General features: G+C 40.2%; 1 protein-coding gene across 1 annotated transcript; it reads right to left on the bottom strand.

The window, feature by feature from the left end:
• Positions 1-4,431: 4,431 nt before the first annotated feature.
• Positions 4,432-6,441, bottom strand: Kprp (keratinocyte proline rich protein). The gene has a single exon (XM_021157137.2). The coding sequence runs from the start codon at positions 6,439-6,441 to the stop codon at positions 4,432-4,434; it is 2,010 nt and encodes a 669-aa protein (XP_021012796.1).
• Between the last annotated feature and the right edge of the window lie 20,173 nt (positions 6,442-26,614).

The raw sequence follows: 26,614 nt of genomic DNA, 5'->3' as shown, positions 1-26,614 counted from the left end.
ATATTAGTTGTTTTATGTATCCTTGACACAAGTTAAAGTTATTGGAAAGAAAAGATCATAAATTGAGAAAAATTCCATAATAAGATTGAACTTTAGGCAAGTCTGTAGGACATTTTCTCAAGCAATTGATGTGCCAGGACCAGTCTACTGTGGGTTAAGATAAAAGGCTGAGAACAGCTTTGGGAAAGCTAAAGGAGTTCTGTTCCCATCTATAAATGTCCCCAGGTAGTTGGAGTTGTTGTGGAAGGACTAGATTTTACTAAGACAAAGAATGTATCTGGAGAGACAGGGATGAAAGGGATAGGGGGACTCTGGGTTTGTACCAGAGTTAAAGTCTTCAGTTAATGGAGGTAGGGAAGGATGGTGTATATACGCTTATATACACATGCATAGTAGCATACTATACACCTATTCTATGTATGTGCACGTGTCTGTTCGTGTGTGTGTGTGTGTGTGTGTGTGTGTGTGTGTGTGTGTGTGTGTGTGTGTGTTACCTGCACAAGGTATCTCACTGGTTCAGTTACCAAATGTTTCTAGGCAATATAAGCACTGGAGGACTACTTAGAATAGAGTCTATCAATATCTCTGCTTTGGTAAATTCATAACAAGCACCCAGTTAACACTTGTGGAATATCAGGTTCTAGTAATGATAGAGCAGGTTCCCTCTTAAGCTCTCAGCAGCTATGAGTATACACATGTCCTGAAAAATATTGACTTGGCTGGAGGTGGGTCAATGATATAACCAATCAATGTTACTCTTTCTGAGGATTTAGGATTGGTTTGCTATTGCTGCTAGAAAAGAACCTTTTTCTTCACTGGTGTAACTATTCCTAAGTCTCCCATATCCCTCTAAATAGCCCCTCACCCATGCTGATCATGGTGAACTCATTGGGCAACCAAGTTACATGTACAAGGAATCATCTTCAATGTGTTGTTGGTGCCTTATCTGGAGTGAATAAATGTTTGCTTGTGCTTTCAGATAAAGTTCACATATCACTTTGTGCCCAGCATGGAATATGGAAGAACTAAAGAGAAGTTTGGGGAGAGCTCATATGGTATCTATCTTTGATGAAGGTAAGCTGTCTGATAGTGGGATTTCTTTGGAAACAAACTCAATACAGTCATCCTTTCCTACTTAGTATAGATGGTCATGACTCTTGGCACACTGGGAGTTGCTCTGGGCAAAACATATGCAACTAATGCCACCTCATCTGAAAGGTGTCTGTCTTCAGCTATGTGGCACAGAATGGCATGCCTCCTTCATGACTTTAGCCCCACTATGTGAGTATAAGGGTGTCTCCAGAACAATGATGGATTGCAGAATATATTACAGCACCTGAAAGTAGCACATCTGGCAAGGGATCTTACTGAGGCATGCATGCCCCTTGCTCTAAGCAATAAGAAGTACAACTGAAGCTGAGTTGCCCCAGAAGGAGCTTGCCTGGATAAGGGAGGAATGGTAGTGTTGAAGGTACACCTCTAAAAAGGATATCTAAGTCATTCTCAGCAAGCCTCGGGGAACATCATAGCAGAGGGGCTGAAATGATTTAAGAACAGGAGCAAAGGGTAGAGGGTTATAGAATTCTGTCCTCCAGGATTGACGTGGCCATTGCCTTTTTGATTGGGCCCATTAATATCTGTCATCAAAAGAGGAGGGCTGGCCCCTTCCTGAATAGATACAATTGGTTAATGGTTGTTGGAAAAGACATATTCTTGAGCTGTTCATGTACTCATAAACTCCTCCTGCTTCTGTATACAACCCCTTGCTCATTCTTCTATAAGTGACCCTAACTGATGATCAATGATTCACTAAGCTAGACATAAATGAAATCATTTCTCTGACCTGCCACTATGAGTAGGTGCTTATTTGTTTCCTTAGTTTACACAACAATGCAATTTCTGCTCCAGGTACCACCAAGAACCATTAGTTAAATTGTAAAGTGATAATATTCAGGATTTATATCCCTTTACCAGTGCCTTTCTGGCAGGTAAAAATGACTGTTTGTCTATAGAACATGAAAAATGGACCACACAGAAATGTCTCTGTTCCTCCTTTAAATCACACATGGTTTTGATGTGTAGTCTCTAGATCTCCAAAAATTGACATTGCAGACTTAGGTCCCCAGAGCAAGGGAACAGCATATTTAGAGACAAGATTTGACTCTATGTTCTCTCCTCTGGCCTTGTTGTTTTGAAGTCATTTGAGGTGTGCTTTGTGAGGATAGAGCATTGGAACAGACATTCCAAGAGCCAACCCCCATTTGTCATCCTCCTTAGAGGAACTTTCTTACCCTCTGCAAATAACTGTACCCTTCAGGTACCATCTCACACTAGGGAAGAGGCTGTCCCCCATTATGATCATCCTCCAGGTCCACATGGAAGAGAAAAAGACTTTTCATGGAAGAGAAAAAGACCTGTGCACTGGAATTGGCTGATGCTGCTGGAGGGTGGGGGGTGGGACTATGAATGGTGGGACTGTGAATTATATTATAGGGGTGAGACTGTGAAAAAGACTTTTTTCTCTTCTGCCCCTCTGATTCTGTGTCCCTAGGGTTCAATCTTTGAAGGTATCCTGCATAATAGGATTTGAAAGCAATTGATGAATTCTGAATCTGGAACAGAGTCTTTGATTTCTATATAATAAAATAATAATCAAATAAATTAAAACAATTTAATTCAATAGAATACATATCTCCAGAGAAAACGCACATCTCCAACATCCTACTCTTGGGGTAGGTTTATGGCCCTGACTGTAACCCTAGTACTACATTCAGGCAACTACCAAGTACAAGGTCTGGACACATTTACTTTCTGCATGGGAGTCACCCTCCATGCTTAGCCATTTCATCAGAGAATCAGGATGTGGAGGTAGACAAAAAAAAAAAAAAAAAACCATAAGCCAAGCCACTTCTTCTAGATTAATCAAAAACCAAAATAATAAATTACAAGGAAATCCATTCACATCATATTTGAATGGTTGGTATTTAAGGAAAGCACAGAAACTAACAAAAGTTGACGAGAAATCAGGACCTGTGCACTGGAATTGGCTGATGCTGCTGGAGGGTGGGGGGTGGGACTATGAATGGTGGGACTGTGAATTATATTATAGGGGTGAGACTGTGAATGATATCACCCCTGTGGGAAGTAACATGACAGTACCTGTGATTTAGCAATTTCATTTCTTGATCTCTATCCAAACAAATTAGAATCAGACACTCAGAGAAGTATTTTATAACAGTGTTGATTTGGCCATTACAAAGTATAGCCAAATGATGAAATCAACTCAAGTGCTTAGCCATTCATTGGTGAACGAATAAAGCATAGTATCTACATGCAATATAGTATCATGCCACCTTAGATAGCTGTCACACGCTACAGCAAAGATGAACCTGGCAAACATTATGCTAAGTGGATATAAGCCAGTCAAAGAAGTACAAATACTGTATGAGTCTACAGGTGACACATATAGCATCAAATTTTAAATGATGGAAAATGGAATGATGTTGTGTAGAGGCTAAGGGAAAGTGGAAAATGGAGTGTTGAGTTTTTGTCCTGTAGGATAGATAATTGGTGGTGATAGTAGTACAAAAAATGTGAGTATACTTAATCCCACTGAACTGTAGTCTCCAACATAGCTATGAAGGTAAGTTTTGTTATATGTATTTTACCCTAATGTAAAATGATGCTTCATCTTAGCAAATTGGCATCAATAAAGAACAGACATTATTCAGGACACATGCTGTGAATATATGCAGTTTTTATTGTTATATATCCTCCTATTGTCCCAGTTTCTATACTTTCCCAACAGGACAGAACATGACTCAAGCTGCCAACCACAACCATGTTCAACTATTACACGACCTAAGATAGGCACAGAGATTTAAGGATATACTGACTTCACTTGGAAGAAAGTTTGCAATCTGGTTGGACAGAAAAGGCAGTAACTTCGAAGAGAAGTTAATAATTCGAGAGTGTTGAAAAGCACTTGCTAAATGAATGGCATTAGGGGTAGTGAATTCTAAAATGTCTGAAGAGGTTCTATGGGTGAGAACAGACAACAACAACAAAAGGATTCAAGGAGGAGTTATTGAAAGGCAAGTACAATTTTGGATCCTGGGAAATAGATGAGAAATGATTCATGGTGAGGACACCTCTGCAGAGGCAAGAGCATCTGGGGAATGTCAGGAGGAACACCCAAGGAATGTGCTTATGGCCAAGCTGGTCTAGTTATAATTAAAGCTGTGTGCAGAGGAGGAGTGAGACATAAGGCTGGAATGATGTCAGAGACTCAGGTGCAGAACCTGAGATGACATGCAAGGAATTTGGATAACAACTTTGAAGAAGAAAGAACCTCAATGTATGTGGAAATAATGAACCATATAAGAATGGGAAACAATCTAAAGAACCTAATGCATTTGGGCTGTACTTTGTTTAAAAGTAGGCTCCCTTTGCTCCACCATAAGCCCCACAGTTCATGCCACCATAGGTATTTCCTTGGTCTCCACAACCACTTAGACCGTGTGATCCTGAAAAGACATCACCAGATTCACAGCTGCCATTACTCTCTTGCCTTTGGGTGAAGTTATATGAGCCACAGCGCGGGCCTTCAGTATCCAGGCGACATGGGTTAGATTCGTGACAGCCTAGTTCTTGGCGGTAATGAACTGGATTGGGACCTGAGCAGGGACTGGGACAACGAACGGGTTGCCCACAAGGCTCTGGGCTAGAACAGGGCGCTGGACGTGGCATTGGCTCTGGATGAGGACGAGGACAAGGCTGTGGACGTGGATCTGGATTCTCACAGTGAACTGGGCGCGGACGTGGCACTGGGCGTGGTGCTGGTTGTGGCACTGGTTGAGGAACTGAGCATGGTTCTGGATACAGACAGGGTTCTGAAAATCGCCTCAATGGAGGACATGGACGAGGTTCTGGACTTGGGCATGGCTGTGGACAAGGACGTGGGCGGGGTTCTGGGCTTGGGCAAGGCTGTGGTCGAGGACGCGGACGGGGTTCTGGGCTTGGGCATGGCTGTGGACGAGGACGCGGACGGGGTTCTGGGCTTGGGCATGGCTGTGGACGTGGATATGGACGTGGTGCAGGAACTGGGCACCTCTGCCATGATGATTCTGGAGACCGGTCAAGATGCTGTGGCCTACAAGACCTTGGGAATGGGTGTGGGTCTGCACGTGGCCTCAGGTCTGGGCAGGAGACACCCCAAGAGGGTTGCCGGGGACAGCTCTGGGATCTTCCTCTGATGGGGGGAATCTGGACAGGACACCTCTGCGGGGGAACCTGCCTTGGGCAGCAAGGGGAGGAAATCTCTATCCTGCATTTGGGTCCACATCTTTGAGAACAGCCTGAAGGGCGGCCCCGAGAAGGACAGTGGCTACCATAGATGGGCTCTGAGCGGCGGGGTGGAGTGCAATAGTTGTAGGAGCCTGAAGAGCATCTGGATGGCAGGCAACTGCTATAACAGGGCTCAGAATGTCTTGGTGGAGAACAGCTACGATAAGAAGGCTGGAGCCGACGAGGAGGGAGACATCGGCTGGTACTCTGAGACCGACGCTGTGAAGTGTAGCTTCCATAGGTGCCCTGGGACTGGCATCGAGGTGCACAGGTGCTAAATGTAGCCCCGGACCGACGCTGGGAGGAGCAGTTGCTGTAGGATGCTCGAGACTGGAGTTGGGAGGTGCAGTTGCCATAGGAAGCCTGTGACTGGCGTTGGGGGCCACAGTTGGTGTAGGAAGGCCCGGACTGAAATTGAGGCTCACAGTAACTGTAGGAAGCCTGAGACTGATGCTGTGGACCACAGCTGCTGTAAGAACCCCGTGACTGTGATTGAGGAGTGCAGCTACCGTAGGAGCCCTGATACTGGTACTGAGTGGAGAAGCTTCCCTGGCCCTGGCCCTGGCCCACTGCGGGACATTCTACATAAGTGTAGCCAGGCTGGAGGGCTGGAGCAGGCATATAGGTTGAAACCGGATATTCCACATAACGAGTCTCTGTATAGTACACTGGAGGACACTCTACATAATAGGTCTGAGGAGGTTGTGGGATTTGCACGTAGGAAACCTGAGATTGACATGGAGCCTGGCATTGAACACAGGAAACCTGAGTCTGGCAGGGAGCCTGGCACTTTATCTCAGTGGTCTTAGGCTGGCATTTCACCTGGGTAGTCTTTGACTGGCACGGGGCCTGGCATTTGCCTTTGGTGGTCTTACATGGAGCCTGGCCCTTCACTTCAGTGGTACTAGACTGGCACGGAGTCTGAGAAACTTGAACTGGGCATGGGGCAGCACATTCCAGAACTTGCATCTCACATGGAGCTTCCACCAGCACCTGGTTGTTGGCATAAGAAAACTGTGAGGGACCAAAGGAGGAACCCTTAACACAGCACTGGGGTATCGGCGCACAACACTGAATCGGTTGCTGGTCACACATGGTCCTGGTGCAGGTGGGTGAGCGAGACCTGAGGGTAGAGAAACCAGGGTCAGGAGGCTAAGAGATGGTAGTCAGGAACTGGGATCTAGAACAAGAAGCCTGGTATATTCTCTGGTTTTTCTTTATATACTTTCAACCAAGAATCCTTACTGACTTAGCTGAGCCCATACTAGTCACTATTGTTCATGAGACCTGCCCTGGTTGTGCCAAAACTGCTCAGTTCTGCACAGCTGGATATAAAGTTAGGCATACCAATGTCTGCCACCAGAGAGCAGTGATAACAAGCAGATTCAAAGTCAAGTAGCAGAAAACAGCCCTACAGGAAAAACAAGTAACAGCTTGTTTCTGTTTGTGCATAGCCCAAACTGAGACTTCCATGCACACAGGAACATATACACAAGCCACATGTGCAAATGAGCTCGAGGCGGGGCTAGGGGAGCACTGGCATTGTCTACGTTCACTTTACATCAGAGTCCACTGAATTAGCAACAGATCCAGGCAAATGCTGGACCTGTCAGACCCAGTGTTCAATATCTGCTGCCTTGCATTCAGTCTTTTTAAGTAAATTTTAAATAGATCCCCACAGAAATATGAAAATCCATATGTACTTCATATGCAAAACACACCAGCCTTAGGATTAATGGCCACTTGTCCAGGAAGGTTGCTGTTATTAATGATCTGGAGGATGACAATCTGCCGGCTTCAGAAATGTTTTCTCCTAAGACTCTCTGAGATGCAGGATGGAGTTAGTTAAACTGAGATAAGCCAGAGACTATCATATTCCTCATCACATTCAAGAGTTTACAGTCAAGCAAGACAAGTCAGAAACCTTTATGGATTTACGTTGTGTGTTCATCACAATATACCCTAAGGCATTCAGGTATACGTTCCTATACTACCCTTAGCTAGCAAGAAAATACAGTAACTCCCATCTGCTTTTCCCAGAGCCACCTGTCTGTTCAGGTAGCCCAATGACTCGCAAAGCACAAGGTTAAATTGACAATTGAATCATAATAACAAAGCACCTCTCACAAGCTTCCAAAATACCCAAAATTCTCCCCCTGGAAAACAGAGCTAGACATTTCCCATTTGTAGCAAGCGTCTGTGTTCCCTAAAGAGGGTGATCCATCCTCCTGTGCCTCTATGCACAGAACATAAATAACTACTGTACCCATCCTTCTGTGCCTCTAACCACTCAAAATAAATAAATATTGTATATTCTCCAGGGACAACAAGTTCCTAACAGAGGGAAATGGTACCTGGAGAAAAGACCAGGACTGCCAAAGATAAATACACCAACTTTAGAGCCCCATCTCTTCCCATAAACTCTACACATTTTATAATCCTTGGTCAGTGTTCCACCTCAGACTGATGTCCCTCTGCCCTAGCTTCTGCCTTAATCATTCCTCAGTCTTTACAATCTGGGGACCCCTTGAATATCCATCACCCATGATCCCAGGACCCAGCTTCCAGACTCACCCTCCTCAGCAGGCACAAAGTCATTCAGGCTAAGGCATCTGGACAGAAGGCTGTGTTTATATAAAGAGTTGTGGGTCTGGCTCACACCATGAGACAACTGGTTGGCATCTGCCCAAGGTAACATTCCACCACGTAATTTCCTCCCTGTGTGCTGTCCATCTAGTCACCTACAGAGTTGGGAGTGTCTTTCCCTGGTGTCAGAGTTTCCAGGCTATGGAGAAGCAGATTATTTTCTTTCTCATTTTTCATCCTATCAGGTTCCTTTCCATTCCAGCAGGACTCAGTGGTGAAGGTGGTGAGGAGGCACTGAGGTATCATCTCTCCTAGAAAATTACTCCATGTTCTATCTTCTCCTTGCCTCAGAGTCTCACAAGATAGAAGTAATGAAGGAAGCATTCCTTGACGTAAAGCAATCGAGCCTAAAGTCTAAAATCATGTCAACTTCAGAATGAGGAAAATGTGAAGTCAGAGCTGCATGTAGTGTCTCGTGCTGATGACTTACAGCTTGGAGACCTTTATAACTAAACTAGAAGTTAATTTGCTCTTCTCCAAAATGGATGAATCTTTTTAAAATTATCTTGGCGACTAAAATTCTTTCATACAAATCTTTCTTACCAAGAATGATGTTCAAAATATCCAACATTTTCTCAATGTTGGTAAGCATGCCATAAGCAAAAATGCAACTGGATCACTGTGCATCTGCTATGACCCAGGCTAAAGGGGAGGAGACAGTGGATGAACAGCAAGTGCTTGGCTGATGCTATACAGCAGTCTTCCAAAGCATCGTAAGGCACTTCATGTCTTAGAAGACAGCACAGTTCAGAACAGAGCTAGCAAGGTGGCCCCATGAGACATATAAACACAAGCTGGGTGTTCTTTACATTTTTCTGCACTTTGGTAAAACTAATAACTCATATTTTAAAGTAAATAGATTTTAGCTAATGTTGTAGATCTCCATGTTTTCCTTTATAAATTAAGTCTGTTTAGGGGTGTCTACCTTTTATCAGACTGACAATAGTTACCCTCCACTAATAGCATATATGGTTTTACATTCTACAATGATTCATCATTCTTTTGTTGTTGTTGCTTTGGCTTTTGTTTATTTCTTTTCTTTTCTTTCTTTCTCTTTCTCTCTCTCTTTCTCTTTCTCCTTCTTTTCCTCTTCCTTCCTTCCTTCCTTCCTTCCTTCCTTCCTTCCTTCCTTTCTTTCTTTCTTTCTTTCTTTCTTTCTTTCTTTCTTTCTTTCTTTCTTTCTTTCTTTCTTTCTTTCTTTCTATCTTTCTTTTTTTTTGAGACAGAGTTTCTTTGTGTAGCCCTAGATGTTCTAGAACTCTCTCTGTAGTCCAGGCTGGACTTGAACTTAAAGATTTGCCTGCCTCTGCCTCCTAAGAGTGGGGGTTAAAGGTGTGTGCCACCACGTGCAGCCCATCATTCTTCATTCTATATATACAATGCAATCTAAAGTGTAAGGATCCTTATATTATTTTTCCAATATTCTTTTTATGGTTAAAAAGGAAACATTGTGCTGAAGAATTGCTTGGTGGTTAATAGCATTTACTCTGTAATCCTGAGAATAAGAGTTCAGATGCCATCAGTTACCTAACAACCTACCAGGAATCCTTTATAAAAGCCCATAATTCCAACTTTTAGAGGACATCAAGCTAGAAGGATCACTGGGGATGACATGCTGACTTCCAGCATAGCCAAGATGTGAATTCCCAGGTTCAGGAAGATTACTCTGCCTTAGAAGAGTGTGTGGTAAGTGATAAAGAGGACACATGACATCCTCTCCTGGCCTCCACATGCAGGTCCAGGCATAAGCACCCACATATGTGCATGCATAGACACTCACAGAGACACCCATCCTGCATATAAATAAATATAAATAAATCTTGAAAAAAGAAAACAAAATCTCAAAAGTCTCTCCTCAATCAGCACCCTCTAGCCTTTGTAGTCATTCAGATTCTGACCAAGCTCATAAACAAACATTGTAAATGTAAATATATTTTGAACTCTAGTGCTTACTAATGAAGTGAAATCTACTTAGTTTTCCTAAGCCTATGAACTCTTAAGAAAGTAAAGGAGGAGAAATATGGGTGAGAAGGAGGAATAAGTATGAAAGGTCTTGAGATAATTGTGTGAGTTAGATAAGAAAAATTAATATCAAATACCTAATACAGACATTTTCCTCTCTGTGCTTCATTTTCTTCATGAAATTATAAGACTGATAACACCTAGCAGGTGCTGCTGGGGACAAAATTAGATAGTAGGTATGAAAGTGCTTTGCATCCAACAGTGCACATGCCAATCATGTTTCTCAAGTCTCTCCCAAGGTGAAGTCTGTCCAGTTCAATGTGACTTGAGAGTCCTAGCTCTCATCCCCATCACTCATTCTGCACACTACCCGTGTATTATTCCAGACTTCCACAGAATTATAGAATTTCAGAGTGCCATACCAATCAGAACCCTCAAAAGTTTCCTGGTCCTTCTTTGCCTTTCTACAGATGAGGATTCCCAGGCAGAAGAAATCTACCTGGGTACCATATGCTAATGACTGCCTTGAAGAGTCTAAATCCTAGATATTTCTAGTACAGGGCCAGTGATATTTCTGCTATGAGTTATCTCTGTGATCCCAAACTTTACCCAAGGTTCCCTGAACTTGGATAACATATGAGTACCCTGGAAAACGGCAAAGAAAACTGAGAACTGAAACTAATTGACATCACCAGATGTGAATTGTTGAGTACTAATACATGTCTCCTCCATTCAACTTTTTGAAAAGGAACATAGCTTTGGTGTTCTTGTTCATCTATATCCTAATATAAGATGAATATATTAATAAGCACATGATAGATGAATAGAACATTGAGCATGAAATTGCATATCATAGATCTCTAGAGAATGAGTAGATAAACAAGAGAAGCCTTGTAAGTTTTGTTCTTCTTGTAACTCAGAGAGAGAAGTAGATGGGGGGGGGAAGCTAGACATTAGAGTTAGTCACATGGTTTAAAACAATACAGTTTCAGACAATTGCCATTGGATTAAGCAAAACGGTAAACTCCTGACATTCTTCCTCCTTTGTATAAAGTTCTAAAAATTAAAAGTTGTCATTGGTGGGGTTAGAGGAACGGCTTAGTCTGTAACATGCCTGTCACACAAGCAGAGAGACCAGAATTATGATTCCCAACATTCTTACTTAAAAGTCTAAGTACTGTTGTTTGATTCTGTAGTCTGAACAATATGAAGGCAAAGACAAAAAGATATGTGATGGTTGTAGGACAATCAGCCTAACTTATTGTGAACTCCAGGATTAGTGAGAAATCCTGTTTCAAAAAAAATGTAGGTATCAAATGGTGGAGAAAAGCACTGTGTTCACACCTGGCACATGCACACACTCACATAAACACCTAAATACAAGTACAACACACATACACATACAAAGTTGTCATTGGTTAAGTACTAGAATTACTGCTGAGATTGTCGGAAGGCAATGATAAATGTGAACTATTACCTTGTTCTAACAAGATTTAGAGTTCTTCCTTATCTGGTAGTATCTTTAAACTAAGTGGGTCCAGGACAGGGACAATGGTTCAGTGAGTACAACATTTGCCACATAAGAATGAGAACATGACTTTTGACTAGCACCCAAATAAAAAGTTAGATGTGGTACTGCATGCCTTTAGCCCCAGTGCTGAAAGAACAATACAGAAGGTCAATAAGAAGCCCTATATCAAGAGAAGTAATATGGAATTGCATCCCAAGAACAACTTCTGACTCCATGCATGCATACACTAAGTGATGTATACACATATTTTCAATGTGACCTTCCAATCTCTGGTTTTAAATTATTTTATTGTTGTTACTGTCACCATTTGTATTATTGTTGATTTTCATCTTAATTGTCAAAAATAAGTCATCCAATTCTGGAAAGATCTTCCTCTTATAGTCTCATTGTTAAATAATAACAGTCACACTTGCTCCATTTTCTAGTTTACTACAACACACAATCCCTATATAGCCTTCATCATGCTTCAGAATTCCTCTCCCATATACCTGCTAATGTCCTCCCCCATTTCCTATCTGTATATCAGGTTTTTGTGCTCCTACTAGTACAGTGGTTTCACTATTTTCTATGCATTCAGGCTTTATCTGAATGTAGTCACTAGAGTGATTTTAATAAAGTAATAAAGAGAAAGTACCCAAGGAGCTGAAGGGGTTTGCAACCCCATAGGAGGAACAACAATATGAACTAACCAGTACCCCAAGAGCTCCCTGGGACTAAACCACCAACCAAAGAAAACACATGGTGGGACTCATGGCTCTAGGTGCATATGTAGCAGAGGATGGCCTAGTCAGTCATCAATGGGAGAAGAGGCCCTTGGTCCTGTGAAGGTTCTATGCCTCAGTATAAGGGATTTCCAGGGCCAGGAAGAGGGAGTGGGTGGGTTGGGGAGCTGGGGGAGGGAGGAAGGGATAGGGGGTTTTCAGAGGGGATAACATTTGAAATGTAAAGAAAGAAAATATTTACTAAAAAAGTAAATAAATAAAGCTATTTATGTTACTTAATTTATTTTCTATTGTCTACTATTTTAACACACAAATTCCTTAGCAAGAAATACTAAACCCTTCAAGAGCTGGACCTTTTCTCTATTTCTGAACTCATGTCCCTCTCAGTATCACTAACTCCCACTCACCCACCATGACACACAACTACAAACACACTCATGTAAAGCAGTGTCACTGTCTTCACATATCTTGATAGTCCATACTCTAGGCCTTTGCATGTGTCTTTCCTTCTCCCTAAAACACCATTTCATCTCTTTCTACACATGAACTATTGCTAATTACTTGAGATAATTCCAATTATAGTCTTTGGTAATAATTCTGACTGCAAAGCCATGATGGCTATGATTCACCTGGCACTCCAGCAGCACTTGAGGCATGTCTGTCATTGAGATTATCATCTGTTCTGATCATTTACATTCCTGTCTTCCATCCTAACTGCAGTTTTCACGAGAAAAATAGGTTGTGGTATTTGAAACGCTGTATCCAAGAAATTGTGCCACTACATGTTATACATTTCCCCTTGTAGAGTAAAGCAGCTTTTTTTTCTGATCTTTTCAAATGAACATATAGACACATATGTCTAGTATACATGTCTTGTATGTGTTTGACCAAATACATTAAATACTACTATGAAAACAAAGTGATTTGTATCCTTACATCTTGAGATACAATAAGTGAGCATTGATAATAAATTGAAGCCGTATTGAAAGGAACAATAGCTCCTATGAGACAGGGGATGCAATCAATAAGTAGATTTGGAAATGTGTTTAAAAAAAGCAAAGGGTATTTCCAGGAAGAATTCATTAATTTGTTTCCATAAAAAACAAACAAACAAACAAACAAAAAACTTCGTGGTACAGATCATTATTTTATATTTTGGAGGTCTCAGGATTGAGAACATAAAAATAAGTGTTCATTTCCACATTATCTAGCAAGAAGCATCTAGAAGCAGATATGTTACTTGAGCTAGAGATATATAGAGATGTTCTATATTTTATTACAGATGCTTTGCAGGATTGGAACCCTGTGAGACTCTGGGTTGTCAACCCTGGAAAGCATTTAGTGACATCTTAGTGATCCTGACAGCTAAGTAAACATGTTCTATGTTACAAAGGTATGCTTTTAAAACATTTTATGTTATTCATACAAGTATATAATGTGTTTTGATCAAATCCTCCCATTCCCTCTCTTTCATTTGTGCCCCTATTGCCCCAACACTTTTTTTTCTTCCCAACTTGGTGTTCTCTCTCTCTCTCTCTCTCTCTCTCTCTCTCTCTCTCTCTCTCTCTCTCTCTCTCTCTCTCTCTCTCTCTCTCTCTCTTATTGGGGGGGGGGCTTTTTATTAGATGTTTTCTTCATTTATATTTCAAATGTTGTCCCCTTTGCCTGATTCCTCTCAGAAAACCCCCAATCCCATCTACCCTCCCCTGCTCACCAACCCACCCACTCACTCTTCCCTCTCCTGGCATCCCCCTACACTGGGACACCAAGCCTTAACAGGACCAAGGGACTCTCCTCCCATTGATCTCTAACAAAGTTGTCCTCGGCTGCATATGAAGCTGTAGCAATGTGTCCCTTCCTCCCTGTGTACTCTTTGGTCCTTTCTCTAGGTCCTCCATTAGGGAACCTGTGTTCAGTCCAATGGTTAGCTGCCAGCATCCACTTCTATATTTGTCAGGCACTGGCAAAGACTCTCAGGAAACAGCTGTATCAGGTTCCTGTCAACAAGCACTTGTTGGCATCCACAATATTGTCTAAGTTTGGTAACTGTATATGGGATGGATACCCAGGAGGAGCAGTCTCTGGATGGCCTTTCCTTCAGTCTCTGCTCCAGAATTTTTCTCTTTATCTCCTCCCATGGGTATTTTGTTCCCCCTTCTAAGAAGGACCAAGTTATCCACACTTTGGTCTTCCTTCTTTTTGAGCTTAATGAATTGTATCTGGGGTATTCTGAGCTTCTGGGCTAGTATCAGTGAGTGTATGCCATGTGTGTTCTTTTGTGATAGGGTTATCTCACTCAGGATATTTCCTAGTTCTATCCATTTCCCTAAGAATTTCATGAATTCATTGTTTTTAATAGCTGAGTAGTGCTCCATTGTGAAAATGTACCACATTTTCTGTATCCATTCCTCTGTTGAGGGACATCTGGGTTTTTTCCAGCTTCTGACCATTATAAATAAGGCTGCTATGAACATAGAGCATGTGTCCTTATTACATGTTGGAGCATCTTCGGAATATATGCCCAGGAGTGGTATAGCTGGGTCCTCAGGTAGTACTATGTCCAATTTTCTGAGGAATCACCAGATTGATTTCCAAAGTGCTTGTACTAGCTTGCAATCCCACCAACAATGGAGGACTGTTCCTCTTTCTCCACATCCTTGCCAACATCTACTTTTACCTGAGTTTTCGATCTTAGCCATTCTGACTGGTATGAGATAGAATCTCAGGGTTGTTCTGATTTGCATTTCCTTGATGGCTAAGGATGTTGAACATTTCTCTAGGTGCTTCTTAGCCATTCTGTACTCCTCAGTTGAGATTCTTTGTTTAGCTCTGTACCCAATTTTTAAGAGGGTTATTTGGTTCTCTGGAGTCTAACTTCTTGAATTCTTTGTATATATTGGATATTAGCCTTCTATCAGATGTAGGGTTGGTAAAGATCTTTTACCACTCTGTTAGTTGTCGTTTTATCCTACTGACACTGTCCTTTGCCTTATAGAAGCTTTGCAATTTTATGAGGTCCCATTTGTCAATTCTTGATCTTAGAACATAAGCCATTGGTGTTCTGTTCTGGAAATTTTCCCCTGCGCCCATGTCCTCGAGGCTCTTCCCCTTTTTCTTTTCTTTTAGTTTCAGTGTATCTGGTTTTATGTGGAGGTCCTTGATCCACTTAGACTTGAGCTTTGTACAAGGAGATATGAATGGATAGATTTGCATTTTTCTACATGCTTACTGTTAGTTGAGCCAGCACCATTTGTTGAAAATGCTTTCCTTTTTTCCACTGGAGGGTTTTAGCTCCTTTGTCAAAGATCAAGGACCATATGTGCGTGGGTCCATTTCTTCAATTCTGTTCCATTGATCTACCTCCCTGTTTCTGTACCAGTACCATGCAGTTTTATCACTACTACTCTGTAATTCAGCTTGAGGTCAGGGATGGTGATTCCCCCAGAAATTTTTTTATGTTGATAATATTTTTTTGCTGTCCTGGTTTTTTTGTTATTCCAGATGAATTTGCAAATTGCTCTTTCTAACAGTGAAGAATTGAATTAGATTTTTTTTAACAGAAGAAAATGTTAGCATGCATTGAATCCACTTAGTGGGGCCTGTATGTGCATGGAAATGGGACCATCTCCTGAAGAAAGGAAAAGCCCTTACGACCTGCATCCTTAAAGAAAGGTGACTTTCCCTATCTCAGCAGCTCTCAACTGCTTAGATGAGGATTAGACTCCATAACCCTTTCCAAATCTATGGTGAATTTTTGCTAGATCTCTTGCATACTGTTCTAGGTTCATGTATGAAGCTAACTATGCTGTCATGTCTGGCAAATACTGGTTTTGCTGAAGTCAACTATTCTCTCTGGCTCTTACAATCTTTCTGTCCTTTCTTTCCATATGATCACTGAGTCTTGGTAGGAAGGGATACAGTAAATATGTTTCATTTAGAAATGAGTACTTGGCCATCTTTTATTCTCTGCACACTGAACAATTGTGTGTATCCATAGTAAAGACTCATCATTTTCCAGTCTTCCTGTTTCAGCTTCCTCTCTACCACTATAACAGTGAGGGACAGTGGGCCTCAGCATTGAAATAGAGATTGTATTTGTTACCTGTGTTATTTGTCAATCTTTTCACACAAATTCTAGTCTTTTGATATCATCTGTTTAAGAACTCCATGTATTTAGCCAGATACAAGAGTACTTACTACGGAGCCGTCTGTCCCAAGTGTAGCTTCATTAGATCAATTTCTTATGTCTAATCTTTCCTTCAAGTCAACTGAGGTACAGGCAAAGGTAAAAATAAAGCATCACAAATGTCTGACATTAGACTAAATAGCTGAAGAAACATGAGCATCAAAGGGCTAAAATATGGGTACAAAGAAAAGATTATATTTAAAAGAGTAGAACTCAGTTCTATTTCCAGCTCAGAACACAGAACAGACATGTGGATGGAGGGCTATAGACAAGCATGATGTTTGACACTGATAAACAGAGACTGTATAAAAATAATGATATGGATATGAAAACCAAAAGTAGAATTATGCTTCAAATTTATCACTTTTTCTATTTTGCACATTTAATAATGTTGCCTCTGTTAATGAAGTTATATGCACATTTTGTGGGCAGAATAAAAGCTAATTTGCATTAAAATCTTATAAAATGTTCGGACATTTAAAAAGATGACCACCTTGTCATATCCATTTCAAAAGCCTATCTACATAGGCTTTTATAGGGCTGATATAGGGCTGAATCAATTACTCTTCTAAAATAAAATTTTATTGCATATATTTACTATATATAATGATGGATTTCATAAAAGTAGATTAGGTAGTTTGACTATATGCAACTATGAACTCCCCTTTGAATCAAGTGATTTTTAAATTATAGTAGATTTTTGGTCATCACAATTGTATGTATCCTAGTTTGATCTTTGTTAATGTGATAAACATCATAATCAAAAACAATTTAGAGGAGGAAATGGTTTATTTGGCTTATACTTCCAGGTAACAATACTCTATTGAAGGAAGTCAGGGCAGGAATTCAATCAGAAACTGAAAAAGCAACTGTGGAGAAATGTTACTTGTTGCCTTTCTCCCTAATTCATGCTTAATTAGTTTTCTTATATAGCCTATGACTGCTCAAGAATAGCACCACCCACAGCAGGCCCTCCAAAACTAATCAAAAATCAAAACAATTCCTCACAGACACGGCCACAGGCCCACATGATAGACACAATTCCTGAGTTAAGGTTTCCTCTTTTCTGGTGACTCTAGGCTATGGAAGTTGATATATGATCTAACCAACAGCATGAGCATGTTTATTCAGATCCTCAGCTTCAATAAATGATACCAAATAATTTCTAATTTTCAAAACTTTAGAAAACAATGGAGAAAGACATATTGTTTCTAATAAGCCTGTAGCCACACCCTAATCTCCACATTTGTCCTTTTCTAGGCCGATGCACCATTAGCTGCCACTCCTCAGAGTCGTTCCATTTTCCAGCATTCTGCCATCACTAGCCCATGTCTAATCTCCATGCTAAACATCTACCAGTAATCCCATCACAATTAACTCAGATGCCAACATCTCCATCAGTCTCATGTGGCTCTCCTTTGAACATCACCCTATGTGGAGTGTAGCATAAGCCACTTCAGAACACCCAAGAGTTTTCTTTATACAAATGTGCATCTTTGCTGGTATGCATAGCTCCTTCACTAGATGACAAGCATTCTCAGGGCACATTAAAAGCTACTTAAAATGAGCTACTAAAGCCAATATTATAAAACTCTTAAAAGAAAAAAATGAAGACAAATCTCTGTAAAATTGAGTGGGTATTAATTTCTCAGATATAAAACCAAGAGTGTAAACAATGAAGGAAAAACAGAAAGAGTAGACTTCATTAAAAAATGCAACATTTTTATAGCAGCATTTTTGTGTTGGCATATATATTGTCATATGTATGCCATATTAAATGTAAACACATATACATATATACAAATATTTTTATGCTGCAAATTTTACCACTAAAATGCAGTAAAATTTCTATATCTGCAAAAAGAAACTTGCAACTCTAATATATAAATATATCATAGCTCAATAACAAATAATAATGCCATTTTTATGTGAACAACAAAAATTTTTTAATTAGGTATTTATTTCATTTACATTCCCAATGCTATCCCAAAAGTCCCCTACACCCATTCCCCCACCCACCCACTCCCACTTCTTGGCCCTGGCGTTCCCCTGTATTGAGGCATATAAAGTTTGCAAGAACAAGGGGCCTCTCTTTCCACTGATGACTGACTAAGCTATCTTCTGATACATATGCAGCTAGAGACACGAGCTCCGAGGGGTACTGGTTAGTTCATATTGTTGTTCAACCTATAGGGTTGTAGATCCCTTTAGCTCCTTGGTTACTTTATCTAGCTCCTCCATTGGGGGCCCTGTGTTCCATCCAATAGCTGACTGTGAGCATCCACTTCTGTGTTTGCTAGGCCCCGGCATTGTCTCACAAGAGACAGCTATATCTGGGTCCTTTCAGCAAAATCTTGCTAGTGTATGCAATGGTGTCAGCGTTTGGTGGCTGATTATGGGATGGATCCCCGGGTATGGCAGTCTCTAGATGGTCCACCCTTTCGTCTCTGCTCCAAACTTTGTCTCTGTAACTCCTTCCATGGGTATTTGTTCCCAATTCTAAGAAGGGGCAAAGTATCTACACTTTGGTCTTTGTTCTTAAGTTTCATGTGTTTAGCAAATTGTATCTTATATCTTCGGTATTCTAAGTTTCTGGGCTAATATCCACTATCAGTACAGACATTCTTAAAGGAGCTATACAAATAATTGAAACATGCAAGGAAAGATATTCAATATAGTAAGTCTTTAAGCAAATGTAAACCAAAGCCATAATGGCATATTTCACATTCACTAACATGATTAAAATAAAACAGAAAATAACAAGTGTTAGGTAGATACAGAAAAATTAGGACCTTCAGTCAAGTCTAGGGAGACATATGTGGCATAGTCACTGAGAAACAGTTTGGCAGCTTTCCAAATATTTCAATGAGTTACTCTGTGAACTATCAATCTCATTTCTAGTAAAATGAAGATCTGACCCAAGGAGAGTGAACACACATGTACACTCATAAACCTGTACATGCATACTTCACAGGAACAAACATTGCAGTATGTAAAAGGCAGGAACAATTCATGTAGATGTGAACTGGTAAATGACTAATTTCATGTGGTTTACCCATAATATGGAATATTAATAGACCATGAAAGAAATGAGACTTTTACACACTCTTTAACATAGCTGGACTTCACTGATGGTAAGGAAAAGAAACCAATAGAAGAAAGAAAGTACACTTTGTGTGTAACTAAAAGGCAGACTTGAAGGAATGTAAATGCTGAAGACCACTTCCTGGGCATTTTAGCACAAAATAATGAAAATGCTCTAAAATTATGTTGTGATGATAATTACATAGTTTTGAGAAAATACTAAAACAAAGAATTTTATAACTTAAATTGATTGACTTTACAGTCTATGAATTGTAATATCAACAAATTTATAAACATTTACATACATAATATGTGGATACATATATAAATACGCTCTGTACATACATCTGTGTCCAATACAAACAGATCAATAATAGGTAATCATACCCATGTTCCCTAGCAAAACCTAAATCACATTCTTGAAATAGATAGCACAATCTGTCTGAGACCCACCCTCTTAACCACTGCAGTTTTGACAATATCCCTGTGACTCATTCTCTCTTGAGGTCCAGTGAATCTCCCCCAAGCATCTGTCATATTCACTGGAAACTAAGTTATAATCTGAGGTAGCAGTTCAGCGCTCTTGAAGATAATTAGTTTTTAACATTTCTTCACAGGTAATAGTCATTATCTCACACAATGGATAAGATCTTAGCTTACTTAGTGGATCTTCTCAAGCCTAACATACTCAACAAGTACAAACAAGCTACCATTTAGCTTTGGAATTAGATTAAGAATAGGCATTATCTATTTGTCTAACTAATACACTAAGCACCAACTCAAAGGTTTTGCCTCTAGGATCTTATATTCTAATAAGGAAAATGAAAAGGCAAATGGAGGGGAAATGGTTCTGCCTTTTTAAAATTACAGATATTTATTTATTCTTTTAAAAAATAAGTAGACAATAATATTGCAACATGATGACTTCTTCTGGATCACAAATCCAGCTTGAATTCATGGAGCATAAGAACTCAGAAGAAACAGCATCCTGTGGCCCAAACTCCAGAGCATCTATCTTCCTCTATGGAGTAAAACATTCAAACTTAAACTTAACACCAGGAATGGGATGGGGCCATGAACCTCCTACCATGATATTACTTAGTCCAGGCCACAGAGAAAGCTAGTACATGAGGTAGAGTTTCCTGAAAATACATAATGTCCATCTGAATTAAATTTTACATAAACTACAAATATTTTAATACTACTTGTATTGATTCTTTGAGAACCTCATGTAATGTATTTTGGTAATCTCTCATTCCTCAACTAGTTCCAGATCTGCTTCCACTTCCTTGCCCACCCAGCTTTCTGTTGCTCTCTCATCTTTTCTAATTCCATCACATATGTGGTTCCATAGTGCTGAAACTGTTGAGAAAAGTATTTGTAGGTCAACCCAGATTTGGAAGGATGGTAGCTATGATGGTGATTATGCTGATTCATTCTTCCAGGCATGCATTCATTCATTCAGCAAATATGTATTCAACTCTGAGTAAGTAAACAGAATCGTACTTTGCTCTGATGACAGAGGAAAGACACAAAACCATGCACATCCACCTCTAGTACTCCCCATAATTTAACTGAGTGGGAAAAAATACTAGAAAAAAAATGGTCACAAGTGACCAGGGTTACAGTGACCCTGATTAGTATTGAATGGAATTCATCTACAAAGCAATAAAAGTTTCCAAGGCCAAGGTTCCCAAAGAAACCAGAAGAGCTGACCTGACTAGAGAAACAAGAAAGGGCTCTTATGATCAGTAAACATGAGATATAAAGTACTCTGTGAAATGAGGGAGAAGAGCATGTAGGAACAAGAGAGAGGTTCTATGAAAGACTTGGTGATAGCATGGGGTACTGCAGTACATTAATGGAACTGAGATCATCCAGTGATATTAGAATAGGAGGAAGAGGCTACTTAGTGGGTGTATGTAAAAACCTCAGAATGTGGTCAACTATTTTAAGCAAATGTAGGGTATGGTATGACTCTGAGTGTCCTGGAGAGATGTGTTGGGGAGCTAAAGCAGAAACAGGGAGATGGGTGGAGACCATTTGTCTCAATCAGTTAAACTTACTGTGAACTTGTGTTACTGCTATGCACCATTAGGCACAATCTGCAGACTCTTCTTTAATCTCAAGAAATAAAAAACGTGAGTAGGAGCCTGAAACACACCAGGGAAGTGACAAGCCCTCCCTGCTCAGACATCTGAACTGCCTCTGTGACTCCCTCCAATTAACTGTATGACAGATTTAGTCCTTTATTCTCTCAGAGCCCTAGTTGGTTTCATCATATATAAAAGGTAAATAATATCCATCTCATGGGTTGTGGAAAGGAATATAAGGAGGCAGGCTATGAATCAACCTTGAATGAAGATAATTATCTGGTTAGCATCATTATATCATTATTACTTAACATTATAGTTACTTATTGCATCATGTCCTCACTTAATGGAAAATAATAATAAATTTCAAACAGTTTCTAATGAACTAAAATTATTTGGCATCTGAAGTCACAGAGGCTGGTAATGTGGCATGTAATATTATTGAAAGAGTGTGATATAACTGAAAGAGTAACAGACGAAATATCAGGCAGCAAACACTCTATCCAGGTAGCTCTCTGAGTATCAGTTTCTTCATATCTCCACACAGTTTTATTTTTCTTGCTCACATTTTACAAAATGCAAAAATAGCATATGACAGATACTGATTTATTTATTCAACTGATATAAGTCTGTGTCATTTCTGGTCTCCAACCTTGGAACCAGCAGAGTGTTAGTTTTTCTAGATAAAATGATTAGTGTGTTAAGTCTTTCTGGGCCTGTGTCTTGTGGCGGAGTCACAGTCTATGCCATGGAATGTGTAGAACCCAAATGAGACCATATTGTCTAGAAGAACTGTGAAAATCCACTAGAGAAAACTCCAGATAACCAAGAACAAGAACAGGCTCATGCCTAAAAATCTTTTAATGTTTTAAAGGCAAAAACCACAAAGAACATTATTTACATCAAAATTAGATGAGGGTCAGAGTAACTTTTAAACATTCATTTCTGGAAAAATATAGTAATTATTTTAGACAAAGCAATTATAGTTTACTTATAGTATCTCAGGTATATTTGTATAGGTTAAGTTTGTATAAATATTAGTTTAGTTAATACATCTGGACCATGGTCAAGGTCTTGGAAATATCAAATGTGTTGTCAAGGCAGCTATGACTGTTGGGAGGTGGAATAGAGGGCAAATTACTATTCAAATAAACACAAAATGGAGTTAGGACATGATGGCATCAGGACAATGATTAGCACTGTGTGTGTCCAGAGTACAAAGGAGGGGTATGTAGATATGTGCATGTATGAGGGGAAAGATTGTGTTACAGTTCTTTAAAACCTGGGGTCACAGAGGGGGTAGTAGAAGTACCAAGTCATAAGAGTGTGTGTGAAGCACATGGAAGAGATTTTAGCATCCCAAATTCTAAGATGAAAGAACATAAGGGAAGGTAAAGTTCAGAGGCAAGAAGTCAGTGCCAACTTGCATCTCACTATTGCTTCTCCCCACAGAAATGGCAACAACAACCCCCTGTAGCCATGGCAGCAGCAGGGAATGCCCAGATGGTTCATACAAACGTGGTTAAGGCTAAGGTCCAAACCTACTGGGGAGGAAAAAGGACCTGAGGCGGCTCAGACAACAATTACCAGCCCTCAAACTCTTGTGACTATCAGAGATGAAACTATAGTAGGTAGAGCCTGGATGTAGTATTTGATTGAGCCCTTGTGCAAGGATTTTAGACAGCACTTTCGGGGAACATAAAATGGAGCCAACACCATTGATGATCCTGCTAACAGAAGATTCTGGATAAAATTTAGTCAACTGGAGAAACAGAAAGAAATTAATTCACCACTCCAAAGAGTGGTGTCTTATTATTCTCTTGCTACTAGATCTTATAGAAAAGTACCCTGACAAGCTGATTAATGGTCCACCATCTACAAAGAGGTTTGAAAACTGGTTTTTTTTTTTAAGAAAATAAGTCTTATGATTCTCTCCCTCCCCCTTGATGTTTCCTACGCTAGATGATTCTGACTTTATTCTAAATGGGCTACAAAGCCAGCCTATATTCAAAGAAAACAGATGACTTGTTCATTTTCTGATCTCTGATATCAAAGTGGTGGTGGTATGTCATCTTCTAGAACATTGGTTTTCTAACAGCCAAAGAGCAAATAGTGGTTCTGAAAACCAAGGCTCTTTAGTTGTACCATCCTTCACATCTCCCAACTCCTATTCACTACTTCTTTCTACATCTTATTCTGTCCATCTCTTCTTTGCCATACATTCATTTTTACTTAGTAGAAAAGAAGGGTACATAATAGGAACATGGCAGAGACCAAGGAGTCTAACACTGAAGCCTTTTTATTTGGGCCTTACTGTCTTCCCAATAATGAGGCAGTGCCTGTTTATGTCACTTTCACAGCTGGAATAAGGGAGACTCTTCTCTACTCCCAGAACTAGAAGTCCTGGAAGCCCCTTAAGACCAAGAGAAGTCCTAGAAGACAGATATACCTAGATATCTGTTCACAGGCCTGTTGTGGTCAGCCATTCCATGATCATGTATTCATTTACTCACTAATTCAATAAATATGCATTCTCTATTTGGTGCTGGGTTTTGCAAGATGCTTTTGTCATAAAGATTAGCTAAGCTGCCTTGAGGACATAATGTGTAAACAATTCACAGTAAAACATTCTACTAAGTGTTATAGCAAAGCTCATGTGACCCAGGGCTGAGCTCCTAAGAAGAATTATACTAGGACAATGCCACACCTAGTTGTATGCCATTCTGCTTTTCCAAATAAAAACTGTTTAGGGTGGAATTGTTGCTAGAATTCCCTCTTCTTCATTCACCTGATGTGAACACAAAAACTAATTCTCAGCACAAAGGGAGTAAGAGCTAGATCTTCCTGGAGTCAAATTTGAGTGACTATGCACATATGGATTTAGGTTATTGCAATGTCCATGTTCCAGTGTAGAAGCAGTTTTGTGGAGTTTTTATAGCAACAAAACAAAGAAAGTTATAAATCATGAACTTTTCCAAATATACTGGTAGAAGTATTAGAAGATCACAGTCAGGCAAAGAGGCCTCTGTTTCTATCTGACTATATTTTTAACCCTTTGATTGGTAAAGAGTATAGTTTTGTTTTAGTATATTTTAGGAGTTTTATCCACTTATCATGGTGTTATGTGGATGACATAGAAGTGGGTTTTGGGGGAGCTCTGGATCTACAATAGTCTAAACTCCCCAGACATTGAAACTTAATCTGTCAACCTTTGTAGGAACAGCTTCTTCTCAGAAATTCTTACTCTAGTAACCTTAAAGAACTGATTGTCTGATTGTTTTTGGTTCTTTTTGTTTGTTTGTTTTTCCAACACGGTTGTAGGGTTAATGGGGTTCCGTGTCTGGGCCATTCGGGGAGACAGGATACAGGACACAGGAAGTTTGACCATGCTTGCCTCACTCTGTCACCGGGTGGGTGTTGGTCTGTAGGGAAACCCCGGGACACTGCTCCAGGGGTGGAGACGTGCAATCTGAGCTGTGGGACTGCTAGAGCTTGCTTAGGGTCCCGGGCTTTCAAGGAGGCCAGGGCTGTCTGATTCTCAGGCTCTTGGATAACCAGACTTGGAAGTGAGCAGCAGAAGAGCTAAGAATGGAGTGAGAGCCCAAGGGCTGGATCTAGCCTAGAGCTGAGGGGGAAAAGAAGGGAAAAATGGGAAGCTCCAGCTGGTCCTGCAGGGAGAGTTGTTGGCTTGATGGCAGCAACTTTAGGGTCACCAGGGTTTCCAGCCTTAGCTCAACAAGGAACTATGGTGCTTTTCACAGTCCCACAAATGGTCTTTGTATACAATCACATCTGAGTGCTCTCATAATGCTTCTTTAACTGTAGGAAGAAGCCTAAGAGAATCACATTTGAGTGAAGTGTATGGTAAATAAGCAGGTTGGGAGAAGGGGTGAAGCTAAGTTCACTGACAAGGAATGAGGACTCAAGGAGGAACCAGAAGACAGCCTAAGGCATTGTAGAATTATGGTATAGTCACCATTATGAAGGGTTGTAAGGGTTTGGAAAGGTAAGAAGATATTCTTGGACTCAGTTTTAAAACAAGATAAAAGGGTCAAGAATGTAAAAATGTGAGTTTCTATATGCTTCAGTGATATATCTGAAGTTGGAAAGAAAATTAATAAGAATGCAAATTTTTCCTACCTTAAAATGAGTACTCTGCTAAGTAAAAGATAAGGAAAATCCTTTTGCTGAGGAATTCAAAAGCCAGTGACTATGTGATTTCCTACTTAGAGAATCCCTGGGTGTTACCTGTTCTGTGAGAGGGCACATGACTCAGAGACACAAGGAAGGTAAGGAAGTACATGATATACTGAGCTAGACAGAAGCCAGCATGAGTACCAGGATGAAAGATAAGTTGGGAATCTTGGCACTGGTCTATGTATATCAGATGAGGAAAGGAAAGATGTGTTGTATAGAAAGGTCAGAATTCAACCAAGACAAGAGAGAGAGATGCATTATTAAAGCAGATTAGATTTAAGAATAATCCAGACTCCCTGTATCCTCTCCCATCCCAGGCCTTCAGCTAGAAACCCCTTCTGAGTGAGACCCACACATCTTCCCTTGGGATCTCCTCATTAGCCAGTTTCTTTGGCTCTGTGGATTGTAGCATGTTCATCCTGAATTATGCACACCTATGAGTACATACCACATGTGTCTTTTTGGGTCTGGTTACCTCACTTGGAATAACATTCTCAAGTTCCATTCATTTGACTGCAGAATTCATGACGTCTTTGTTTTTCATAGCTAAATGGTATTCCATTCCATAAATGTACCACATTTTCTTTATCCATTCTTTAGATGAGGGCCATTCATTTGTTTCCAATTTCTGGATATTATGAATCATGATTCTATGAACATGTGTGAGCAAGAGATTCTGTAATATTGTGGGGCATCTTTGGGGTATATGCCCAGGAGTGATACAGCTGGGTTTTGAGGTATAACTTTTCCCAGTCTTCTGAGAAACTGCCTAATTGAATTCCAAAATTTTTGTACAACTTTGCTTTCCCACCAGCAGTGGAGGAGTGTTCCCCTTGCTCCACAACCT

The sequence above is a fragment of the Mus caroli genome, unplaced genomic scaffold, assembly GCF_978045245.1.
Source record: "Mus caroli unplaced genomic scaffold, Mus_caroli_1 scaffold_3, whole genome shotgun sequence".
Lineage (NCBI taxonomy): Eukaryota > Metazoa > Chordata > Mammalia > Rodentia > Muridae > Mus > Mus caroli.
Note: the sequence above shows the minus strand (reverse complement) of the source record. Positions and strands in the feature narration are given on the sequence as shown.

What these genes read in the sequence shown, in the direction of transcription:
- Kprp (XM_021157137.2), bottom strand. Translation starts at nt 6,441, where the DNA reads ATGTGTGACCAGCAACCGATTCAGTGTTGTGCGCCGATACCCCAGTGC.